We start from the raw sequence: 22,496 nt of genomic DNA, 5'->3' as shown, positions 1-22,496 counted from the left end.
ATCTTTTTCATTTTCTTCTTTCTTTCCATTAAGACTCAACTCATTTATTTTCTATCAGAATTGCAAAGTTGGACATTGTTAGGATACTTTTAGGTTCTGAAAGAATTTGTTAATTAAAAAGTGAGGATTTCCCCTCTCTGTTTTACGGCACTGACTTGTGGGGTAACCGGGGTAGTCTGTGAGGCTTCCAGTGCATTCTTGTGATTAGGTTACAGTGTCTTTGCTCAACAGGCACTTTGTCAGGAAGGGTGCAGGTAAAAAAGTAACTTACATTTATTCACAATCTACTATGTAATACAATAAAAGTGTTTTCTCTATCATTTTAATCTCCACAAAAATACAGCAATGGTAGACTTTACAATCTTTGTTTTCACAAAACAGGAGTCTCCGTGTTTACTCCACCCAGTGCAATATGCCGAGAAGCCAAAGCCTGACTCCATTGGTGCTCGTGCATCTTTAAAGCTCAGGCTCTTTCTGCTGGCTAGTAAATGCTCCACACTGTGCAATAGTCAAATGGGAATAATGTGAAGGGCACTGCCACGGTGAGGATGGGAATTCTGTAACTGACAGATGTGCCATAGGTACATGCCAGGTAACTCATACGTGCGCCAACAAATTTCCACCACTTTCCCATTACTTGTTCCTGCAGGTCATACAAAACAAGGCAATATTTTTCACTAAAAATGCATGTTGAAAATTACTCATCAAATTGTTGATTGCTGATTCTAGGATTGTTGATTCAAGTTGCTTTTAATACTTAAAACTGAAGTCAACTGAGCCGCGTGCTCCTCATTTCTGCAGGTTATGCTAGTGTGCCACAACCCGGGGACTCTAGAAGTGCATCTAGTTAAGGAGAAACCTAGCAGCATTAACTAAAGGAAATTCTCATTCTGTAATAACCTATGCTTAAAGCTACAAAGGGGATTAACTTTACTGCAGTAATAATTAGGATCTTCATTATTTAAAATAAAAATATCTCCATGTCATCACAGCAGCTTTGTAACTTGTACAAGACCCCCACAATACTGGGGTCATCAACATTTCATCGTGGGAGACAGGGAAAGGTGTGAGGACCCATCCCACCCAGGGGGGTTACTGGCAATCAATGGTGGTTGGCTAAGGGAGCAGGACACTTTCTCGGCAGTAGTGTAGCTATTGGCAGGTTGCACATGCTTTGGTAAATAATTTCTCACCCATGCTCATGCAGGAAAAGCTAATTAAACCCAGTGGGTCACACAAAAACACAAGAAAAAAACACAAAATAGATGAAGAACTAGTGGGGAAGGAGAGGTTCAAGTAAAGGTAAAGAAAGGTGTTTATGATCAAAACACATGTGTTGAAAGTGTCAATCCAGCTTTCCGCCAGCTTCCCATGTGGCCATCATGATCGTCCTGGCCGATGCTGTTGGGAGCATCAACAATGCTGAAAACAAGAGGCCAAATCCATGTCCTTATGAGGCCATCCTCCAAAGTCACTATTAGGTTTCTGACAGTGATGGTGAAGTGTGGTCACATTGGCGGATTTGAAATCACCGATGATCACTGAGCTGGGAAATTGTTGTGAACCTCACAGGCAGGTTAAACAAGTGGGGAATGAGCAGCTCCAGATCTGGTGTACAGCTCAAAGACTTAGAAACATGGCAGAATAATTGGCTCCCATCCTGTCAGTTTGGTTTCTTTGTATTGACAACCCCAGCAAGCACCATGGACCATGAGGGAGCAAGAGGGAAAATGCTTGGATTTTTTTTTAGGGGTATAAAGAAAGCACAAATATGAATAAAATACCTCAGTGGAAAAACAAGTGTCAATCAATAAGAAAACAGTAACATTTATGTATATACAACTGTAAAACAAGAAAATCAAACTATGGTCATAATCTTCCTCAATCACCATGTTTCAGCCTCTGATTATCATTCATGCTTGAAAAGCTATGATTATTTCTAAAGAAGGTGAAACTATTTCACAAATGAGGAGCCAGATGCTAAAGCATGTCTTTGGACATGGGAGCTGGGATGTACCTTAGTGGCACTTGTTGAGCAGATACAAGGTCCTATGTTTAGTTCACATTAGAAAAGCACCAATAAAAGATAAACTGACATGGAAATCGTCATGTATACACAGAATAACATGTTAAGAGGACTTATGGAATTTATGCTATTGTCAAGAACTATCTTTTAATGGATATTTATGGCCAAACTATTATCTGCATGCAAATATGTATATTAAGATGCCAATTTCACTACTACATAAATAACTGCACATTAAAGACTTGAGTAGAAAAAAAAACTATGTTAGCAATGGCATATAACTTTGTTTTTATACTTTGTATAAATCTCAAGTTGAATGGCTAATTAAATCTTCACACAATGCTGTTTAAGGCACAAATATGTTTAAATTTTAAAATGTTTATGAAATTGAGGCTCACAATTAAGGCCATAATTTCAAATACCCATCAGATTGAAAACAGCCTGTTCTTTTAATGAATTAAAGTGAAATAGAAAATACAGCTATTTCATGTGGAACTTAAATCACTATACCACCTAGCTTGGGTGCATACAGAAACACCTGATACTAAGTATATTTCTCATTGTGGTTTATTTCAAAAGATTTGAAAGTCTATGGTACCATAATCTATGTATGATTCTTTTAAAATTGCATGCTTTGTCTTTCTCACTTATTCACATGTGCAAGATGCAGGCAAAGCATCCAGACCTGAATGTCAGTGAAAAGCTCTGTTCTTGCTAGGTCTGCCTCTTCTAGTTTAACAAAAAAGGGAAAACAAAACCCAAGCACAACATCCAAATAAGGAGCTTAAACTTGTGAAATTATAATGAAAGACCCTTGCAGTCCAACCCTGGCCACACTCACATCTTTTAAAGTTTCCTGATTAGGGCAAGGGAGGTGGCTCCATGGCACTTGCCGCACAAGCATGAGGCCTGAGCTTGATGCCCAGCACCTACAAGAAATGCTGGGAATGGTGGCATGTGCCTGTGCTTCCAGATGTAAAATGATTGAGGAGTCACCTGACATTGATTTCTGATCTACACAAACCTGTGCACACACGTGTCCACATGCATGTGAACACACACGAACCCCACACCCTAAGCAGCTACTCCACCCAAGGCAGCAGCACTTGAAAGTGAAGCAGAGAACAAGAGACACACTGAAATTTTCAGTGACTAGCTCTGCAAGCAAGTGCATCAGGTGCTGTGAGACAAGTAGCTGTTACCTATTTCTGAATAAGGAAATACCTCATTGTCTTGGTACTAAACACCAAACATTTCTTAACATGGATCTAAAATGAATACTGAGTATAATAACTGGGATAAGATTATTTCTATGTCTTTGATGAAAACATGCTGAAATTTAATGTCACTGAGATAATAGAAATTACTTGGCCATAATTTTGGATTAGTGGTTTGTGGAGTATAAAACTGGCTTGATTCTATGCATCAAAATTTGAATTCATATTTCCTTCTGCTTTTATGTGTTCTTTATTTCTTTAAAACACCAAAAATGTGGACATTTTGCCAATATGAGCAGTGCCTTTTAGTCAGAATGATTTCTGGAAGGATTAACCTAATTCAGATAAGCTTCAAAGCTGTCAGTGACTCCGTTCCTCCCCCACACAAGTCTGTATCTGAAAAGAGCTCATCTCATAAGAGCTGACACTCACAGGAAGAATTCCAGCATCAAGAGTCAATGGTAATAATATCCATTATCCTTATGAAAATAGTATCAATGGAAGACAAACTAAAAAGTGAAAGGATTTTGCTTTTGTTTTAACCATCTATTTTGGGACAGGAATAAGATGCTAGTTTTTACATGAGATAGCAGAATTGTGGGTATAAAAGTCCCTGATGTTGTTAAGTTTGCAATATAGAAGGGCACCTGTATAGTCTATACATCTACAAGAGATTGAGCTTTTATTAGATGCCACATGTGTGAACACTTGATTCATGAATGACATCATTCTCAGTATGTAATATCTAGTGATTTTATCCAAGTTTTATATTTCCTGTTTAGAGAAAAAAAAATCCCTATATTCGACTTCTAACACTTCTTATTCATATTGAATTATGAATTTGAGCAATAATTGCATCAAAGGCTTTAAGTAAATGAGCTAAAATTAAAAAAATTGAAAGAAGAGGAAAGGGAAGTGGAAGGGGAGTACATTAAATGCAACTATGGACATAGAGTAATATACTTGACTTTGTACAATTAATATCCACATTCTTACATACCAGTGTAAAATGTTATAACTTATCCTGCAGTGTTGTCTCTTCAATAGTTTACATGTAGACTCATCTGTCATTCTCACAGAAGTATGTATTAGTAAGTGGCTCAGATTCCAATTTCATACATTTAAGGAGAAACATTTTAAAGGTGAGCTTTGTTTCTACCACACTTAAAACCAATTAGGAAGAATAAGGACACCCCATATAGCAGATGGAATATGACTTTTTGCCATTCTTATTAAAATACTAATAATTAACAACATCTTTAATTTTATGACCCACTTTTCAAATTTAAAGTTTTCCAATATTTCAAACAAAGGATGATTTTAATATCTCATAGCCACCATTCTATTTTATATTTTTCTGTAGGATAAAATATGTTATAGTTAAAATTTTCATCTCATCTAAAATACCTTTCTTTCACAAAATCTTTTCATTTCTTTCATGAAAGATGCTGTTTTTCTCACTTGGCAAGAAACTTTAGTAAATATGCCATTGATTTTTCCACTAAGATTGCACACCCTGAAAAATATACCGAAGCCTGCAGGAACCATATAAATAATCAAGGTTCATCTAGAGAGACATTTGTCCCAAGATCTTCAGAATTTTGCAGGCCTTGAATATAGAACAGATTTTAGTAAACCAAATAGACCAACTTACTGTGTTTGCAATTAAAGTTTGTTGCACATAGCCATACCTATCTGTTGATACATTTATTTGTTTTTAAGCTAACAATGGTTGAGTTAGTCAGTTAGGACAAAGGCATAGAGAGCTTGAAAATCTTGAAACATTCACTCTGTTCCCTTCCAGGAAAAGTTTGCTGATTTCTGATCTCAGAAATAATCCTTAACTGGCTCATTAGACTATGCGGAAGGAATCACTTTCCTAAGTTTTCTTCTGTAATTTTGTCTTTTGGCAAAATGATACATGTTCACTCCTTTAGTAAGTTATGTGCTTCATTTTTTATCCTTGTCTATTGCATATGCATGCCTTCTAACATTTATTCCCTTCAATCAAATATATTATCCTTGCAAACGTAGTTCTATTTCTGAAACCATTTCTTTAAAAACTGAGATAAGCAAGAAATATGAAATTTATTTTTTATCTCTTTAGTTGACAGATGCTGTGAGCAGGTAGAATATCATTTATTTTCATTTATTTTGCCTTTTTTTCTTTTTATTTTATTATTATTATTATTATTATTTTTTTTTTTGGTTTGTCAGGTAGGGCTTCACTCTAGTTCAGGCCCATCTGGAATTCACTCTGTATTCTCAGGGTGGCCTCAAATTCATGGAGATCCTCCTACCTCTGCCTCCCATGTGCTGGGATTAAAGGCGTGTGCCACCATGCCTGGCTAGACTGCCTTGTCTAGTAGAGTTCTTCCAACATGGTTTGAGAGACTTGGAAATCAACATCTCATTGAAACTGAGTAAAGAGTGGAGTTGCTTAGAAGCATAGGCTTCTGTGATTTTGGAACTAAGTTCCAGTAAGAAACAAGTAACTTGGAAACAAAAGCATTGGGAATCACTGGTGCTCAAAGGTCCTTACAAAGCACTCTGTGAAGACTGCTTACAAAACAGTACAACTTCCTTTGATATGTATCAGATAGAGATTTGGCTCACATGCAAGAGAAACTTGCATTTTTTTCTCATAGTAATCTATAATAATTATTATAATCAGATAACATGAGTCTTGTTTTTAAGGTGAAGACCCTGTTCTGGTCATTTTCATTAGTCAGCTTTGCTGCATACCTACTTAAAAGGCATTATTTCAGTATTACTTCAGTATTAAACCAACTGATTCTTTCTAGATCTTTACCATGTATTGACCCTAAGTTTTGTTTTAGTGTCTTCTAGCTCATTTCATAGATAAAAAGTTCCAATAAAATAGAAAGAAGCATTTTTGAGATTTGTTGCAGAGGATAGTAGTTATAATTAACAACAGTATATTGTATGTTTCAGAGTTTCTAAGAAAATAATATTCTAGTTTTCTCACCATGAAAAGTATTTGGAGAAATATAATGTATGCTAATTAATTAAGCTGAATCATTTTACATTGAACACATATATTGTAACATTGCTTGATACCAAATAACTACATATAACTCCAATTTGTCATAATACAATAAATTTAAAGAAGAAACAAAACACAATTGCCTGGCTATGATCACATACTACATTGTGCTTAAGACAAAATTCTAACTCAAGCACCTTACTTTTAACCATATTTTCTCCAAAGTCTTATAAGATAAACTTGAAAGAACCAAATTATAATATAGTAATGCATGCTTTTATAATAATACATGCTTGTCCTTGATATTGGATGCACTTATGAAAAGTTACTGACATAGCTGGATGGGAGGGAAAAGAGAGGAGAGCTTTCTAGTTGGGTAATCCAGCACATGTGTTCAATGGCTTGTTCAAAGATGGCATCATGAAGGAGCACAGCCACAAGCAGTTTACTGTTGTTCGTGCATTGGGAGCATGGTGCTGGCTTATACTGAGAAGGCAGCCGGAGTGGGTGTGGGTTTGCGCATATCCTACAGGGTGAAGTAATGATTCTGAATCTCAGTGTGGTAATAACCATGAAGGAAGGGTGCTTGTTTGCAGTGAAAATTGCTGAGCCCTAGTTGCCCAAAATTCATTCACAGTTTACTCAGTTACATTTATGAACAGCATTTCAACAAACATCACTAGTAATTCTAATATGGAAGCTTCTTTGTGGATCACTGTTAAAAAACTTGGGAAAACAATACACTGATATATGACATGGTTAATATCATTATATGTGTGTTTGTGTGTGGTGTGTGCTTGTGTGTGTGTATGTGTGTGTTTAAATCATCTCATTGGAGACAGGAATCCAGAATCTATCAGACACCACCATAACTCAGAATCTCACTGGGTAACCAGAAGTGCCCTCAGCCAACTGAGGATTTGCTATGACCATCAGGATGCCAAATCACATACTATGTTTATTCCACACTTAAGTTTGTTCAACACACATGGTAGACGTGACACACCAAGGCTTCTGTGGATCATTTCTGGAAAGCATAATGGATTTGTTTTTTTGTTGTTGTTGTTGTTGTTGTTGACATTATGCTGCTTGCACATTCCACTTGAATTAAATTGTATTAGTTTTTGCCATGGAATGTGATCTCTGGATAGGATTCTTAGTTAAAGCCACTATCATATGAATTTATTGCAAGAAAAATTTGAAGATAAAAAAAGCTTCAAATGAAAACCTTAAACATTATAAGAAATATACAAGTTGAATGACTACCATTTGTTTTGTAAATTAAATAAATGTCTATTTGACTAAAATATATCACCATGGAGCCTTATATAATGCATATTTAAATATTATAATTGAGGATCAATGTAAATATTTAATTTTAATAAACTGACAAAAAGTTGAATTTCTCTATGAGAAAAATACCAGATATTAGATTATTAGATGTGATCAGTATAAGACAGCAGAAATCTAAAATGTTCACAGATTTGATCATTAAGACATAAGCATATGAAATGTGGAGAAAACCTAATGGTAAAGGGAGGTACTCACAGTAATGATAAGGGTTTATCTGAACTTGCTCAGAATGGCAATTGATGGACCTTGAAACCATGGGCTTAATTGGGAAGGCAAAGAGACAGAAGTATTCTAGTTAAGGAAAAGAGTATGAACAAAGTCTTAAGTACCTGGTGCTTGCTAACTCAGACCTTTATGGCATGGCTTAATTATAATGTAGTTACACATCCCCAAGAACACACTCAAGTTCAGTGGATTCACAAAGCTCAGAAAATATGTCATGCTCAAAGCTGTCATTTGTTATAGAAAAAGGAAATGAATTAAAAGTAGGAAAAGGGTATATAGGGCAAAGTGGGGGTGAGACAGGTACAAGATTTTCATTGTTTTCTCCCAGGAAAACCATGGTTACAGCCCTCAATCCTCCCAGCAACAACATACAACAACACACAAGTGTTGTTGACCAAGGGCATTCATTCATGCCTGGGAGTCCAGGGTTCTCACTGGGGACCAGGCACCCAGGGAGGGAACACCCCTGTGACTAATCTTATTTATGTCTAAGACTGCAGCTTGCCAAGTGGTCAGTTATATTATGGCTCAGGTCGCCAAGCTGAATATATGCTAACATTTGTAGTAAATCATATTGTCAGCATAGACTGTCTTGCACAATCCAAGACCTAAATTTACATTCCAGTCATCAGGATATTACAGAGTTAAGAGGTTTTCTCCCAGGAACTATTTGAAAACCTCCAAACTGCTGACTTAATCCCTTTACTGCACAATAGTTTGTGTGATGAAGTCAGTTTATAAACAAATAGGTGAATAAGAATCGGTGAGAAAAAAAAGATTACTACAGAGCCTGATGTGGTGGCTCATGTCTTTAATCCCAGCACTCAGGAGGCAAAGGTAGGATGATCACTGTGAGTTCAAGGTTACCTTGAGACTACAGAGTGAATGCTAGGTCAGCCTGAGCTAGAGTTAGACCCTACCTCAAAAAACAAACAATCAAAGAAAAGATTAGTACAAAAAAATGTCTAAATTCACCTGATTTAATGATGAGGAGGCAACTGTGAAAAAAGAAGAAAGCCAATATGATGGATTAGTGGCTGATTTTATCTTTGTGCAAGGACGAAGTACTCTGCATAGTGCGTGCCGTGTTGTCATGTGTGGTCCTAAGAGTAGGACTCCATGTGTGCCTCCCTGCCTCCCCGTTCTGTAGAAGAAAATGGTGAGAACTGCCTACTTACCAGTCTTTTCTTTTCTTTATGTCCTGCTCCTTGCACCATGTACTTTTTGTCTCCACTACAATGGGGCTTTCTCCAAAGATGCTCTAGTGGATTTGATCGCCATCGCCAAGATTGGGTGGACAGTGGATGCCCAGAAGAGGTATGTGTATGCTTTCCTCTAAATTACTGGAACAAAACTGTCATTCATTGCCCCATCACAACTTATTGAGAGCAATGTCAGTTTAGCTATAAAAGCACTTAACAGTTACTGAAAATGAGCCTTATGATGTTCCAGATAGTGATTGATGTTAGATACTCACATGCTTCATCTCAGGTTACTCTTGCTTCCATGCTATGAGGTAGCTGCCATGGTTTCCAAGAAGAAAAGAGGAAGGATGAAAGAATGTAGGTGGAATATATAAGGAATCACAGCATTAGTATTGGCTGGAGAATGGGGAACAGGATTTGAATTCATACCCACAGATGCCAGTTTTCCTAAACACTGGCTGCTTGGTTACCGTGTAGGAAATCATTGTTCTTCATTTTTGCTCAACTAAGAAGACCAGCAATATGAGAGAAATAGTGTAACAATTACCAACATAAACATGGCAGAGAAGATGGTACAGTGGAATGATTTACTAACTGTAGACGATGGTAGCAACTGTAGCCTGTTTAAAAGTGTTCTAGTGAATTTCATTTGAAGGTTATATAATCCTCTAAGATTCCTAATGAAAAGTATTCATTATTCCCTAATTAAGTCATCAATTTAAAGAAAAGTTAACAATTATATAAATGTTCTTATTCAGTAAAATATCTCATGCCAAGGTGTTATCTTAAAAAATTGTTGGTAGCAGCATAGTGGAAGCTTTGTCAAAATTCATTTGGGGTAGAGTACTTCATAAAGAGCTTAAAAAAATACACCTTTGAGAATATTTGTGGGTTGGTGTAGCATTTACTTTGGCTGTGTAAGGCCCTAGATTCAATCTTCAGTGCTAGAAATACCTAAATAAGAAACAAATGAATAGAACATTTCAAAAATACATATCATACATACATACATACATACATACATACATACATACATACATATATTGGTTTTTGGAGTTATGTTCTTGCTTGAGTGCAAGCTGACCTTGAATTCAATCTGCAGTACCAGGCTGACCTTGAACTCATGGTGAGCCTCCTGCCTCTGCCTCCTAAGTGCTGAGATTGAAGATGTGTGCCACCATATTTTTAAATTTTTAATATTATTAAGTACCATCATTCCTGTCCTCCCTGCCCCCATTCCACTGAGGGTCCTCCTCATTTCTGTGGGACTTCTGGTATTTACCATGGAATTGTGGGTTATGAGTTGTGAGAGCAACAGTCAGTGTGGTGGGGGAGGGGTGGAAAAATTCCTCTAGACCTTCCCTCCCACTCTGTGATTTTTACAGTCTTTCTGCCACCTCTTCTGCAAAATTCCCTGAGCCATGGTCAGGTGTGTTTTAAGTCTACATTAGTGTTGAGCTCTAAGCAGCTTCTGGATTTCTGCTTTGTTGGGTGGGGAGCATGTTGGGGGTCTTTCTTATAGGTGCAAATGAATACCAATAAGGCTTCCCATGTGTGGCTGGGGAATTGCACCTGGGCCAAAAGGCTGTACAAGCAAAAGCATTTAACACTGAGCAATGTCCCCTGTATGAACTTTCTTGAAGCCAACATGGTAGTGTGAACCTGTCATCCCAGCATATGGGAAAATTGTTGAGCTTGAGATGAGACTGACCTGCACAGTGAACCTTAGCTCCACAATCTAACTAACCAGTCATCAATGAGCATTCTTGAGTTTTAGGGATAGTAGTATTACCAGGGCAGCTTTACTTAACTTTATGGCATTCACTTAGGACATTACAGTTTATATACAAAGCCATCTATTTCATTTATCTAACAATACAATCCAAAAGAAAATGCATTAATAAAAAGAAAAATTCTGGGTGATTGTGTTTTCAGGTCATTGTTTCTCATATGTAATCACAGTCCAAGGATATTCAGAATGCATATCTGTCTATGACTGGGAGAGTTTCAGAATGTGATTCAGATATTTCAGTTTTCCTGCTTCACTACAAACCACCATCTCTGCTGAGCGTGCTGCTGGAGAATCCACTATGTTCTGTGTACCGTCTCCACCACTGAAAATGTGAAAGTTCCCCTTCTCCCCAAGGAGAAGAATCTAATGCATTCCTCAATATGCATTGTTTCACTTTGTTCTCTAATTAAATTATCAGCATCACTAGCTTTGTGGTAAATGATCCATTCCTTTACAGGTAAGAAAAAAAATTGACCAACTCCAGTCCATTTTCCATACTTCCAACTAGGATTCGATTTTATGTCTGATACCAGGAGATGATTTATTCTGTAAATAGCAAAGAGAATCTCCTGTGTTAGTTATGAATGTCATTCTCTGTGTGTGAGCTGCCAGCATGCTTGGTTCAGGAGACCAGCACAACCTCATGCCCTGCAGAGCCAGGCGTCACCCTGGGAGTGGTGAGACAAGTACTTTGGCCGTATTGATCAGACAGGCCAGTGTCTAACTAACTCAGTGCCTCTGGAGTCCACTGTGAACGTGGTGATGACAGGAGAATCACTGTGTAGTTGGCTGAATGGAAGATTTTTTAATTTTTTTATTCTTTAAAAATGTCTTCATTAACATTTTAATAACACTAATGTAATTCTGAAGCACAATAAGAAAACTGGTACTTATGATTGCACCATGATTGAAGCACTAAAATTATCAATGACAAGAAGTTGTCTGTTCCTGTTCTAATGTATCCCCAGCTTTCCTTATTAAGAGCAAAAGACTTCAAAATTTGGGTTTGTTACTAATATATTTGTTTTTTTGCCTGTGTCCATGTTGGTTCCTGTAGTTGTAGGGCCTTCATTGTTCATAGTTCTGTATTCTATGATCAGAATACAACATTCATTTGCTTAAAAATATTTATTATGATTTCATGATGCCCCAGGTAGATCAGGATGCAGACTTAAAAAAAAAAGACAAAAATTTTGCCTTCTTGAAATTTACCTTCTTCCAATCATATTTTTCTCATTCAGCTTTTTATTAATTTCCAGAGTCTTGCTACTAGAAAAACACTTAGGCATAGCTGCTGCATCTGAAGTAGAAAATTTCTCTAGACTTATTAGTTGTTTCTTTCCAAATTACTTTGGGTTCACCAATTTAAATGGAAGTGCTGGAACTCTTTTGAGTTTCCGTCATTTGTATTCCTGATAGTTCTGGTGTTTTCAGGTTTCTTCATTACTGAAAATCTAATGGGTATAAAATGTTTCTAGCCATAAAGTTAATCTGCATTTCTCCATTGTCTAAAAAAATCAAATATATTTTAAATCATTTTTTTTCTACTTTTCTTCTCTGGAGAGTATGTATTTGTTGATTGTATGGGACAGACACGGTAGACCTTATGTGCAATCCCCTTACAAACCTTACTAATTTAAAAACTATGCCTGAAAACCAACATGGGCTACATAGCAAACAAACAACAATAAAACATTTTAAAAAAACCAAATAACAGCAAAAGAATATAAGACAAATTCGTTTCCATTCTTGTTTTGTAACAATATACCTGAAAAAAGCACCATAGAGAAGGGTTTGTCTCAGTTTGCAGTTCGTGGTTATTACCTCTCCTGGCTAGGAAAGCATGGCAGTTGAGGACACGCTTCTTGCACAGGGAAGAACAGAGAGAGGAGGACGCTGTCACTCACCCAGCTCTCCCCTTGCATACACGCTGGGAGCCCAGCCCATGGAATGGAGCCACTCACCTTTAAGGCAAGTTCCCACCCACCTTAATCAACCCAATTGGAAGAATTCCCCATGCGTGATTCTAGTCCTGTCAAGATGCCAATCAATTGCCAATCAAGATGCCAATCAATTAATTAAATAATTAAGCCATCACACACAGCAAAAGAAACAAACAACAACGACAAAACACTTAAGTCTATTTCATTAAGCATTGGATTTTGAATCTGGCATGTTGGCACACACCTTTAATACCAGCACTTGGGGGGCAGACATAAGAGGATCACCATGAGTTTGAGACCAGCCTGAGACTAAATAGTGAATTTGAGGTTAGCCAGGACTAGAGTAAAACCTTACCTCTAAAAGCCAAAAGAAAAAAAAAAAAAAAAGAATTGGGTTTTGTATGTTAAAGAGCATAGAAATTTGACTTTTGGGGACTTACCCCCTCCCTCACTCCTGTCCCAAGACAGCCAAATCCCAAACTCCATTTATTGAATATTTCATCATGGCAATATCTTTCCACAACACCTGTAGTATATTTCCTGGCTTCTCCTTGTCTAAAGCTATACTCATTACCTGGGCCAATGGCATATTCATGGTAGTTTTGTAAGTAATATTTCTGTCTATAGAACTTTTTTCCATGAATGTTTTTAATTATTTATGGATGTTTTCCATATTTATAAATTTTAAGCTCAATTTGTGAAGATCCTCAATGATTAATCAGTAGTTCTTAGTTACATTTTATTTGATAGTACATTTAACTGTGCATTATCACATAGTTATAAACCATGGGAACTTTTAAAACCTCTCTTTTTATTGGAGCACATCTTCTGAGTAGTTTCTGGCATAGCTTTCCTAGGGAGAATGAGGCTATGTTTAAATGAGTTCTTTACTTGTTTGGCTTTGAATATTTCATAAGAAAAAAATACAATTTAAAATTTCATTCAAGCTACTGCAGATTAATTTTGAGACTGTGAAGTATCCCAGAGCATTCAGAAGGGTTTGTATGTAGCATTGCCAGTTTACTATACCACATGTACTCTTCCTTCACAACCCAATAATGCATAAAACCTTATTTATAACTGTATGCTTTTCTTATAACTTTATCTTTCCCCTTTGATGTCATTTATTTTTAAAGTGGATCCATATAAAATGTAAGTCAAGATAAAATAGAATTATGAAAAATTAAATAGATAAGAAATTTGAATCCAAAGATCTAAAGTCAGACATTCCTTGTAACATCCATTTTTCACTTCTCTCCTATTTTATATACTTTGTGAATTAGAATATCCACAAGTAGTCTGGTACAAATTCATTCATGATTTGAGAAACTATTTTTGCTTTGCAGCTCGACTTCCTTGATGTGTTTATGAAAATCACATGTGATCACTCAATTGATTTTCCTTTTCATGTCTCTTACTAGTCAAAAGAGAAGATGTGTGAGAACATAGGACCAGTAGAAACGTCTTCCCCAACCACCACAACAACACACACAACCACCACGCAAGTCAGGGTCCTAACCACCACCCGGAGAGCCGCAACATCACAGCTGCCCACCAGCCTGCCCACAGAAGGTGCCCAGGAGACTATTTGCTTATTGTTTAAAAGAGGGAAATTATCACTAGGTTGGCATATAAAGAAGCACTTCCTGCTTCCTGAAGAGATAATTTTTGTTTGGCAAACTGAATTCCTAAATCTCAAAAATGTAGACAGAATATATGCTGGATTTTTAAAATATTCTGTTCCTCCTATTAGGTATTAATTGGTTCCTGTGAGATGGCTTCTTTCTTTTCCTAGAAAAACAAATATAGATTTTTTTTTCATGTTGCTAAACTTAGTAGCCACCAACCTCTACATTCTTAACACAGGACTGGAAAGCAAAATGTCCACTGATTTTGGATCCTGAGCAGTAGATAATTATACAATTATACATCTGTACTCATGTATTCATATTGACTGAATAGAATAATAAAATACTAGTCCGTGATCTATAGACAGATACTGTGAAGTTCCCAAAACAATGGGAAACATTAATTTTTAATGTATGTAGGCCAAAAGTCAAATGCATTTTATTAGTTATTATTTTGGATTATTATTTTATTAAAAACTATGAAAATATTCCTGTAATTGGAGCCCTATTTGGGTTGAAATATAATCATTGAAATAAAAATATATATCCCAATGTTTGTTCCTTCAGGATAAGATTTTTCCATATGTGATTTTTGGTTACATTTGTCATTAATGCAAAAACATTTTTATGTAAATATTGACAAATCTAGAGTATTCCAATTCTGTATTTTTTCATTTATGATTTTAGATGCACCTAGTTCTTTTACAAAACGTTGTTTTAGATAGCTAAAAATACATGGGCTCAAGTTTTTTTAATGTATTTTATTTATTTATTCATTCATTCACTTGAGAGAGAGAGAGAATGGGCTGCCAGGGCTTCAGCCACTGCAAACAAATTCCAGATACATGAGCTCACTTGTGCATCTGGCTTATGTGGGTACTGGGGAATCAAACCTGGGTCCTTGAGCATTGCAGGCAAATGCTTGAACTGCTAAGCCATCTCCCCAGGCCGGGTTCAAGTTTTAATTGTAACTATTTACCTTTGTAACAAAATTAAGGATCATATATCTGACTCATGTCTTAGTTAACAATTTCTGTGAGAAATTTCAATACTACATCATATAAAGGGAGATCTTGCTGTAATTGAACTAAAAATTGCATCAGTAAGTCATCAAAATCAAGTTGTTTGAGTGGAATAAATTATTGTATGTGACATTTATGAATCTTTAAAACATTTTTGTTATAACTTTCAATTTCTATTGCAGATGATACCAAGATAGCACTACATCTCAAAGATACTGGAGGTAGGAATTAACATTTTCTTTTATAAACATTTTTCATCTAATTCATTTTAATATGACAAATGGCATATGGGATTCCCCAGACAGAGTGAGGTGGCATTTTATTCTTATTTGTGTATGTCAGGAAAGAAATCAGAGCGTTGGCTTGAAGCAACAAATGAAATCTTAACCCTGTGTTTATCACTATATGTGCATTACTTAACGGCCATCACCAGTTCTTAGGTGGAAAACTCACCCACACTATTCTGTGTTGTTCCGGTCATTGCAGTTTCTGTGTTGTTATGTACAAAGCTACAGGCCCTAGGAGCAAATGTCCTTCTACTCAGTCAAATGGTTAATCTGTACCCATGTACCAAAATTAAGAAATGGGACGTTAAGTGTGGAAATGTCTTGAGCTTGGTCTTCATCTGTTCATTGAAGCAAAGCTAACAAATTGCATATTTAAAATAGCATCTAATTGGTGCCAAACTTTAAGGTTTTCCAAGGATATGTATGTATGTATGTATGTATGTATGTATGTATGTATGTATGCATGCATGCATGTATATATGTTTGCATGTTTACTAGTTTAATTATAATGTGGCAAGGAGATGTTCTTTCCAGGTTTTGTCTGTTTGGTATTCTAAAAGCTTCTTTTACCTGCCTTGGAATTTCTTTCCCAATTTGGGGAAATTTTTCTTTATGATTTTGTTGAAAATGCCTACTAAGCCTCTGGATTGAAATTCTTCTCCTTCTACTATATCCTGAATTCTTATATTTGATCTTTTAATAGTATCCTGGATATCTTGAAATTCCCATTTATACTTTTCTATTAGCTTGTCTTTCTCTTTGTTGGACTGTATTAGATCTGCCTCCTGTTCTTCCAGTTTAGATATTTATTCTGTCCTCTCCTTCATCCATTCTGCTGGTGAGACTTTCCATGGAGTTTTTTATTTAACTGACTGTATTTTAGTGCTAGATTTCTGCCTGGTTTTTCCTCAGTATTTCTGTTTCTTTACTCATGTCTTACAATGATCTCCTTATTTCATTAAGCTGGTTTTCTCTGCTCTTTTAGAATTCCTTCACTAGTTTGTTTTCTTCTTTGATTTCTTTAAGTGTAGATAAAATCATTTTTTAAAAATCTTTGTCAGGCATTTCATCTGAAACAGTCTCATTGGGGGCCATTTCTGATGAATTTATAATTTGGGGTGGGATTGTATTGTTTTGATTCTTTGTGTTTTTTGTATTACAGTGGTGCAGTTTTTAAATTTGAGTTGATTGGATACTTGTGTTTTCTAATAATGTGCAGTGCTCTTAGACTTGGGAACCCAACTTCATGTTCCTTCAGAGTAGGAGTTTAGGGGGCATGTGTGGCTCTTGTGCTCCATCCAAACACAGAAGCAATCCTAGGGGTTCAGTTTGCCTGGTATTTAGGTATTGTGTTTAGCTGGGTGGAGCATTTTGCTGGCAGTTTCTAAAATTCAACTGAACAATATAAACATCCAATTAAAACCAGCACAGAGTATGTAAGCATGGGGATTGAAACAAACAGATAACCTGATAAAGCCAAAACCCCTAAGGGTGTGTGTTGCTCTACACCCTTAATCCTGTCAGCTGGGAGGTTGAAACTTATTCTGTAATGGGTTCTAAGTCAGCCTGGGTCCGAGTCAGACCCTGCCCCCAATAATGATAGAAGAAAAAGACAGAGGCCCTATGATTCTGAAAGCATCAGAGGCAACAGTAGTCATCCCCCAAATACAGCTTGAGAATAGGAAAGCCAACCAAGAATATGTAACCCATAACCTGCCCTCATATGGAAAGAGAGATGCGCACTTCCCGTGCAGGCCTATGTACCTGCGTTTTTGTCAGTCAGCCTCATTACCTTTTGGGATGGCTTCAAATCTCACCAATGCTGAGTGCACACCTGCATCCTTCCGTGTTGTGCTGAGAATCTGGTGCTCTGATCAGCTGTGCCGGTGACTTGCCGCTGTGAGTTCAATGCATTCTCTGGAGGGTTGTTCTGTCAGTTGGGGGATGGGAGAGTGCAGAAAGCCTAGATTTGTACTGGAACTGCTCAGCTGGTCCCGCCTCTGTCCCCTTCAGCAGCTCTTTTTCTGTCTCTCTTCAGATTTCTTGACCTTGCAAGGAGGGTGATGAGGTTGTTCGGTCTCTGCTTCTGTAGCTGGGTGCTGGGCAGGTGCGTGGATCTGCAGAGTCCGTGTGGGTTGGGTTCAGGTCCGCAAGCCCCTTGGTGGAATTCTCGCCAATTTCCTCCTTTCTGATAGATCTCCTGCCTCTACACTGTGGCGTGTGAAAACGTACACACCTTCACGTTTCAGATGAAGAGTGTATTTTGCTATTGTTATACTCAAATCCCTCTCTGAGTTGGGCGGTGTGCCTCCTAGGCAGCTATCTTACTCGGAATTCTCCATGTTGCTTTTTTTCCCTTTCCACCTTTTTTTTTTTTTTTTTTTTTTTTTTTTTTTTTTTTTTTTTTTTTTTGCCTGCTTAAGATATTCTGGGGCTGGAGAGATGGCTTAGCAGTTAAGCGCTTGCCTGTGAAGCCTAAGGACCCCGGTTCGAGGCTTGGTTCCCCAGGTCCCACGTTAGCCAGATGCACAAGGGGGCGCACGCGTCTGGAGTTCGTTTGCAGTGGCTGAAAGCCCTGGCACAACACCCATTCTTGCTCTGTTTCTTTCCCTCCCTCTCTCTCTCTCTCTCTCAAATAAATAAATAAAAATGAACAACAACAAAAAAGATACTCTGTAATGTTAACAAGAAAAAGCAAAGTATTTCTGTAAACTTTGATCCATATAGGGTGAGATTCTCTGCATGAGAGAGTAGAGTTTTCTTTGCTGGAGCCCTACCACCACCTGAGTTACTTCACTCACTTCAGCTGGCGACTTGCTAACTATAAAGTGTTGTCGCAGGCATGAGCTGTATCAGTGAGCAAGGCTTGAACAAATGCTTTGCTTCCAACAAGCCTGCCTTCTAAAGATTCTTCAAGATGGTTATAGAGATTTTTTGATCTGATAATTTCTCTAATATTTAGTCATAAAACCTTTATACAACTAATATGTCATAAATGTAATATATTTGTGAAAAACACTTATAAGTAATTTTCTCAATTATTACCAATTGTCTGCAGTACAATTCTTAGTTTTGTTAAAGTATCAAATAATCCTAAAAGCAAACAATTTTTAAAGCAATGCATTAGATATAACTTTTGATAGCCTGACATGGTTGCATGTGCCTTTTAATCTCAGCACTTAAGAGACAGAGATAGGAGGATAGCTGTGAGTTCAAGGCCACCCTGAAAATATATAGTGAATTTCAGGTTAGCCTAGGCTAGAGTGAGACTCTAATCGGGAGGGAAAAAAAAAAAAAGAAAAAAGAAATAGCTTATGATACTAAGAAATCAAGCTAAATAAGCTCTAAGATTTCAATGTAGGGTTTTTGGTATATTAGGCATTCAGATCTTATTTTCTTAGATATTTAGATGCATCAAGTAGCAGGTGGTTCTAAAATATCATAGTAAGACCCAATTTTGTTCATGTCTGAGCTCATTTTAAAAGCACATTTCCTTTGTCTGTGGGATGGCTCACTGGTTAAAGGCACTTATTTTCAAAGCCTGCTGGCTCAGAGTTGATTTCCCAATACCAACATAAATCCAGATGCATAAAGTGGTACATGCATCTGAGTTTGCTTGCAGCAGTAAGCAGGTCTGGTGTGCCCATTCACTCTCTCTTTTTTCTCTCTCTCTCTTAAATAGATAAATGACATTTACTTAAAATATTTTTTAAAAATACATTTTCTGAAAACTTTCATGTGCAGTTACAATAGACTATTCTGAGCAGATGAGAATATATTTCAAACATCTTCTATAGGTTTTTAAAGTTTGAGGATAATGATTAGAAGTTTTATATCTTTAAAGAATGACCTAGCTATACATTTTTGTGGGTACAACCATTAAATGCCTTTCTTTTGGCATTTGAATAAGCAGCTTTAAAATGGCACTGACTATGTAATTAGAAATATAAATGTCTTCAAGATGAAAACTGAATAAAATTATACTCAGAACTGAGAAGAAATTGCTAGCTGAATCACTGGCAAGGTTTTTAATTGAAGGATAAAGTTTCCAACCAGAATTAAACTCAAGGTAGCAAAGTAAAGTATGCCATTCTGCTATACTGTGATTGTTAAACTTATTTCAAGTACCAAAATCCTAATCAGATTTCATTATTTTCAATTTGTTGACAATTTTATTAACGTACCAAAATTGCATTCCCCATTGATTTCTTTAATGGTTCTTCTATTTGATCGAGTCAAATTCCTATTAAAAATTGTTTAAACAGAAATCCTAAATTGCTAGTATTTAAAGTATCAGTCTTATACTCAAACCTAACATAGAATAGAAGGGTGCTGTGATTGTCATTTTTGTTTTTAGTGCTAGAAAATCTCACTCAGCCTTGACACTGAGCAGCTATGTGTTTGAGTCTGCGGCTGGGGTCTCCATGCAGGGAATGCTAAGCCAGCTAGACTGATGGCACCCGATTGAGTAGTTCAAAAGTGCGCACCTCTAGAGTGAGTAGTTTCAAAGAGCTAACATAATAAACTTTGAAACTCTTATAGAAGGACTGGCTTGAATTCCTATTTCACTGTGTTCAGTGTCTTATTTCTGGGCACATCTTAAGACTTTTTATCTAGAGGTAAGATAGTAGAATATTCTTCAAACTTTGACTTTCCGACTGACTTTCTCAGTGAAATGCTTCTAAAGTTATATTTTTACTTCATCTTTAGTGATAGGTCAGGTGTCTAGGGTTGCATTTATCATTTAGTCAAATTGTTTTTTGACTTTCATATATAAATCATTGAGGCAGCATATTGTTTACTGGTTTTCCTACTATTTATTTTCTTCATATTCTTTAATGTACATCACAGTTCTAAAAGCAAAGGGAAATTGTTATTTCTTTTTGACAGGCTATTAAATATCTATCACTTTCTGTTTCTAGCACCATAAAATGTCATGGCATTTTGTTTTATCTTTGACTGTATTTGACTACCTTTCATGTTAACCTTACTCTGTTCTAAGCACATATACACTGTAATAGTGAACAATGCTTTTACCTTCAATGTTTTGAAATTTCCCCAGTATTAGCATTATTCTCCTAAATGTTTGTTTAGAAGAGTGATTCTCTACTTTTTCTGTGGACTCATGGAGTTATTATCTAATTTTATTATGCTTTATAAAAACTCTAAACAGTGTATCTTAGATGAATTAAATCTTAACCTCAGGGATCAATATTTTTTCTGACTCCACGTGATTCCAGTAACATTATAAGAGTGAATAGTTTTGCCATGAATACTTAGAAATATTAGAATCATTGGATTGTGGACCAGAGAGCTGGTCAGCAATTAAAAGTACTTCCTTGCAAAGCCTGATGGCCTGGATTCAATTCCCCCAATGCTACTAAGAAGCCAGATGCACAGTATAACACATGCATCTGGAGTTAATTTACAGTGGCAGGGGCTCGGGTTCACTCTTGCTATTTCTCTCTCTCTTTCTCTCTCTCTCTTTCTCTCTCTCTCCCTCTTCTCTATTCTCTTTCTCTCAAAAAATACTTTTAAAAACTCATTGGGCTAAATCTTATAAAAATGCAGGTTTATAATGGGTCCTGGGACCTGTAGTCCCAGCTACTGAGGAGGCTGAGGCAAGTGAAACCATAAAGTCAAGGCCTCTCTGAATTCAGTGCTATCCTGAGCAATGTGGTGAGCCTACCTCAAATTAAAAGTGATAAGAAAACTGAGGATATCGCTCACAGAAAGAATGCTTGTCTGGCATGTATGAGGACCTAGGTTCAATCCCCAATACTGCAATACATACATGCCTGCATACAAAGATACATACATACATTCACTCATACATACATATATCACATACATAAATACATGACATAATTTGATAATCTAATATCTAAGTTCTAGAACAGAGCCCAAATACAGATGTTTCACTTTACAAAATGCTCAGTTAATACAGTTGTCACCCCCTCTCAGAGTACATTAGAGTATCAAAGCTTGAGTCAGTTCTCAATTTCTTTCAGCCAAACTCCTCAGAATAATAATGATACATATTACATATTACTCTCAATCTATCAATTGCTCTCCACTCTATCACTTCCTTGAAACAACATTTTAATAGCTGGCAACAAGAAAAATGCTTCCAACCGCATGCAACCTTGCTCCACAGAGGCAAGTATTATATCTATTGAAAGTATTATATCTATTAACTGTTGTAACTCTGAATATACTGTGTGAAAATTTGTCCATTTAAGATTTTGGCAGTTTTTATGTCTTAGCAAAGATTCTCATGTTTCACTGTTTTTTTTTTTTTTGTTTGTTTGTTTTTTTTTTGTTTTGTTTTGTTTTTTTTTTGCTTTTCAAGGTAGGGTCTCGCTCTAGCCCAGGCTGACCTGGAATTCACTATGGATTCTCAAGGTGGCCTAGAACTCATGGCAATCCTCCTACCTCTGCCTCCTGAGTGCTGGGATTAAAGGTGTGTGCCACCACACCTACCTATGTTTCACTGTTTTAATGAACTCTAGAAGCTGATAATATTTTAAAATAATTTTGACCTCTAAAGTTGCAGGCAGCATCATTGTTCACTTTAAAACCTTGAAAAATATTGTTTTCTATCATGAGAAAAGAGAAAATAAAAAGAAAAATGACATCAGAATATGCTTTTCCCCCACTATATTGATGTAGAGATAGGATTTATAGGTAAAGTTTTTGCTGCTGGTAGAATCAAAGAACATGATAGAGCCTCTCAGAAAATAATCATGTGACTTCCAAGTGTAATAGGAAGATTTGAGATTCTGGTGTGC

The 22,496-nt window shown here is 36.5% G+C and overlaps 1 protein-coding gene across 1 annotated transcript in view; it reads left to right on the top strand.

The window, feature by feature from the left end:
- Plxdc2 (plexin domain containing 2) overlaps nt 1-22,496 on the top strand; it is a 444,295-nt gene that overhangs the window by 370,233 nt on the left and 51,566 nt on the right. The window contains exons 10-12 of the mRNA XM_004668408.2: nt 9,085-9,145; nt 14,190-14,340; nt 15,601-15,639. Coding sequence (XP_004668465.1) covers nt 9,085-9,145; nt 14,190-14,340; nt 15,601-15,639 — 251 coding nt within the window. The remainder of the gene's footprint in view (nt 1-9,084; nt 9,146-14,189; nt 14,341-15,600; nt 15,640-22,496) is intronic.

Source organism: Jaculus jaculus, chromosome 15 (genome assembly GCF_020740685.1).
Source record: "Jaculus jaculus isolate mJacJac1 chromosome 15, mJacJac1.mat.Y.cur, whole genome shotgun sequence".
Taxonomy (NCBI): Eukaryota; Metazoa; Chordata; class Mammalia; order Rodentia; family Dipodidae; genus Jaculus; species Jaculus jaculus.
Note: the sequence above shows the minus strand (reverse complement) of the source record. Positions and strands in the feature narration are given on the sequence as shown.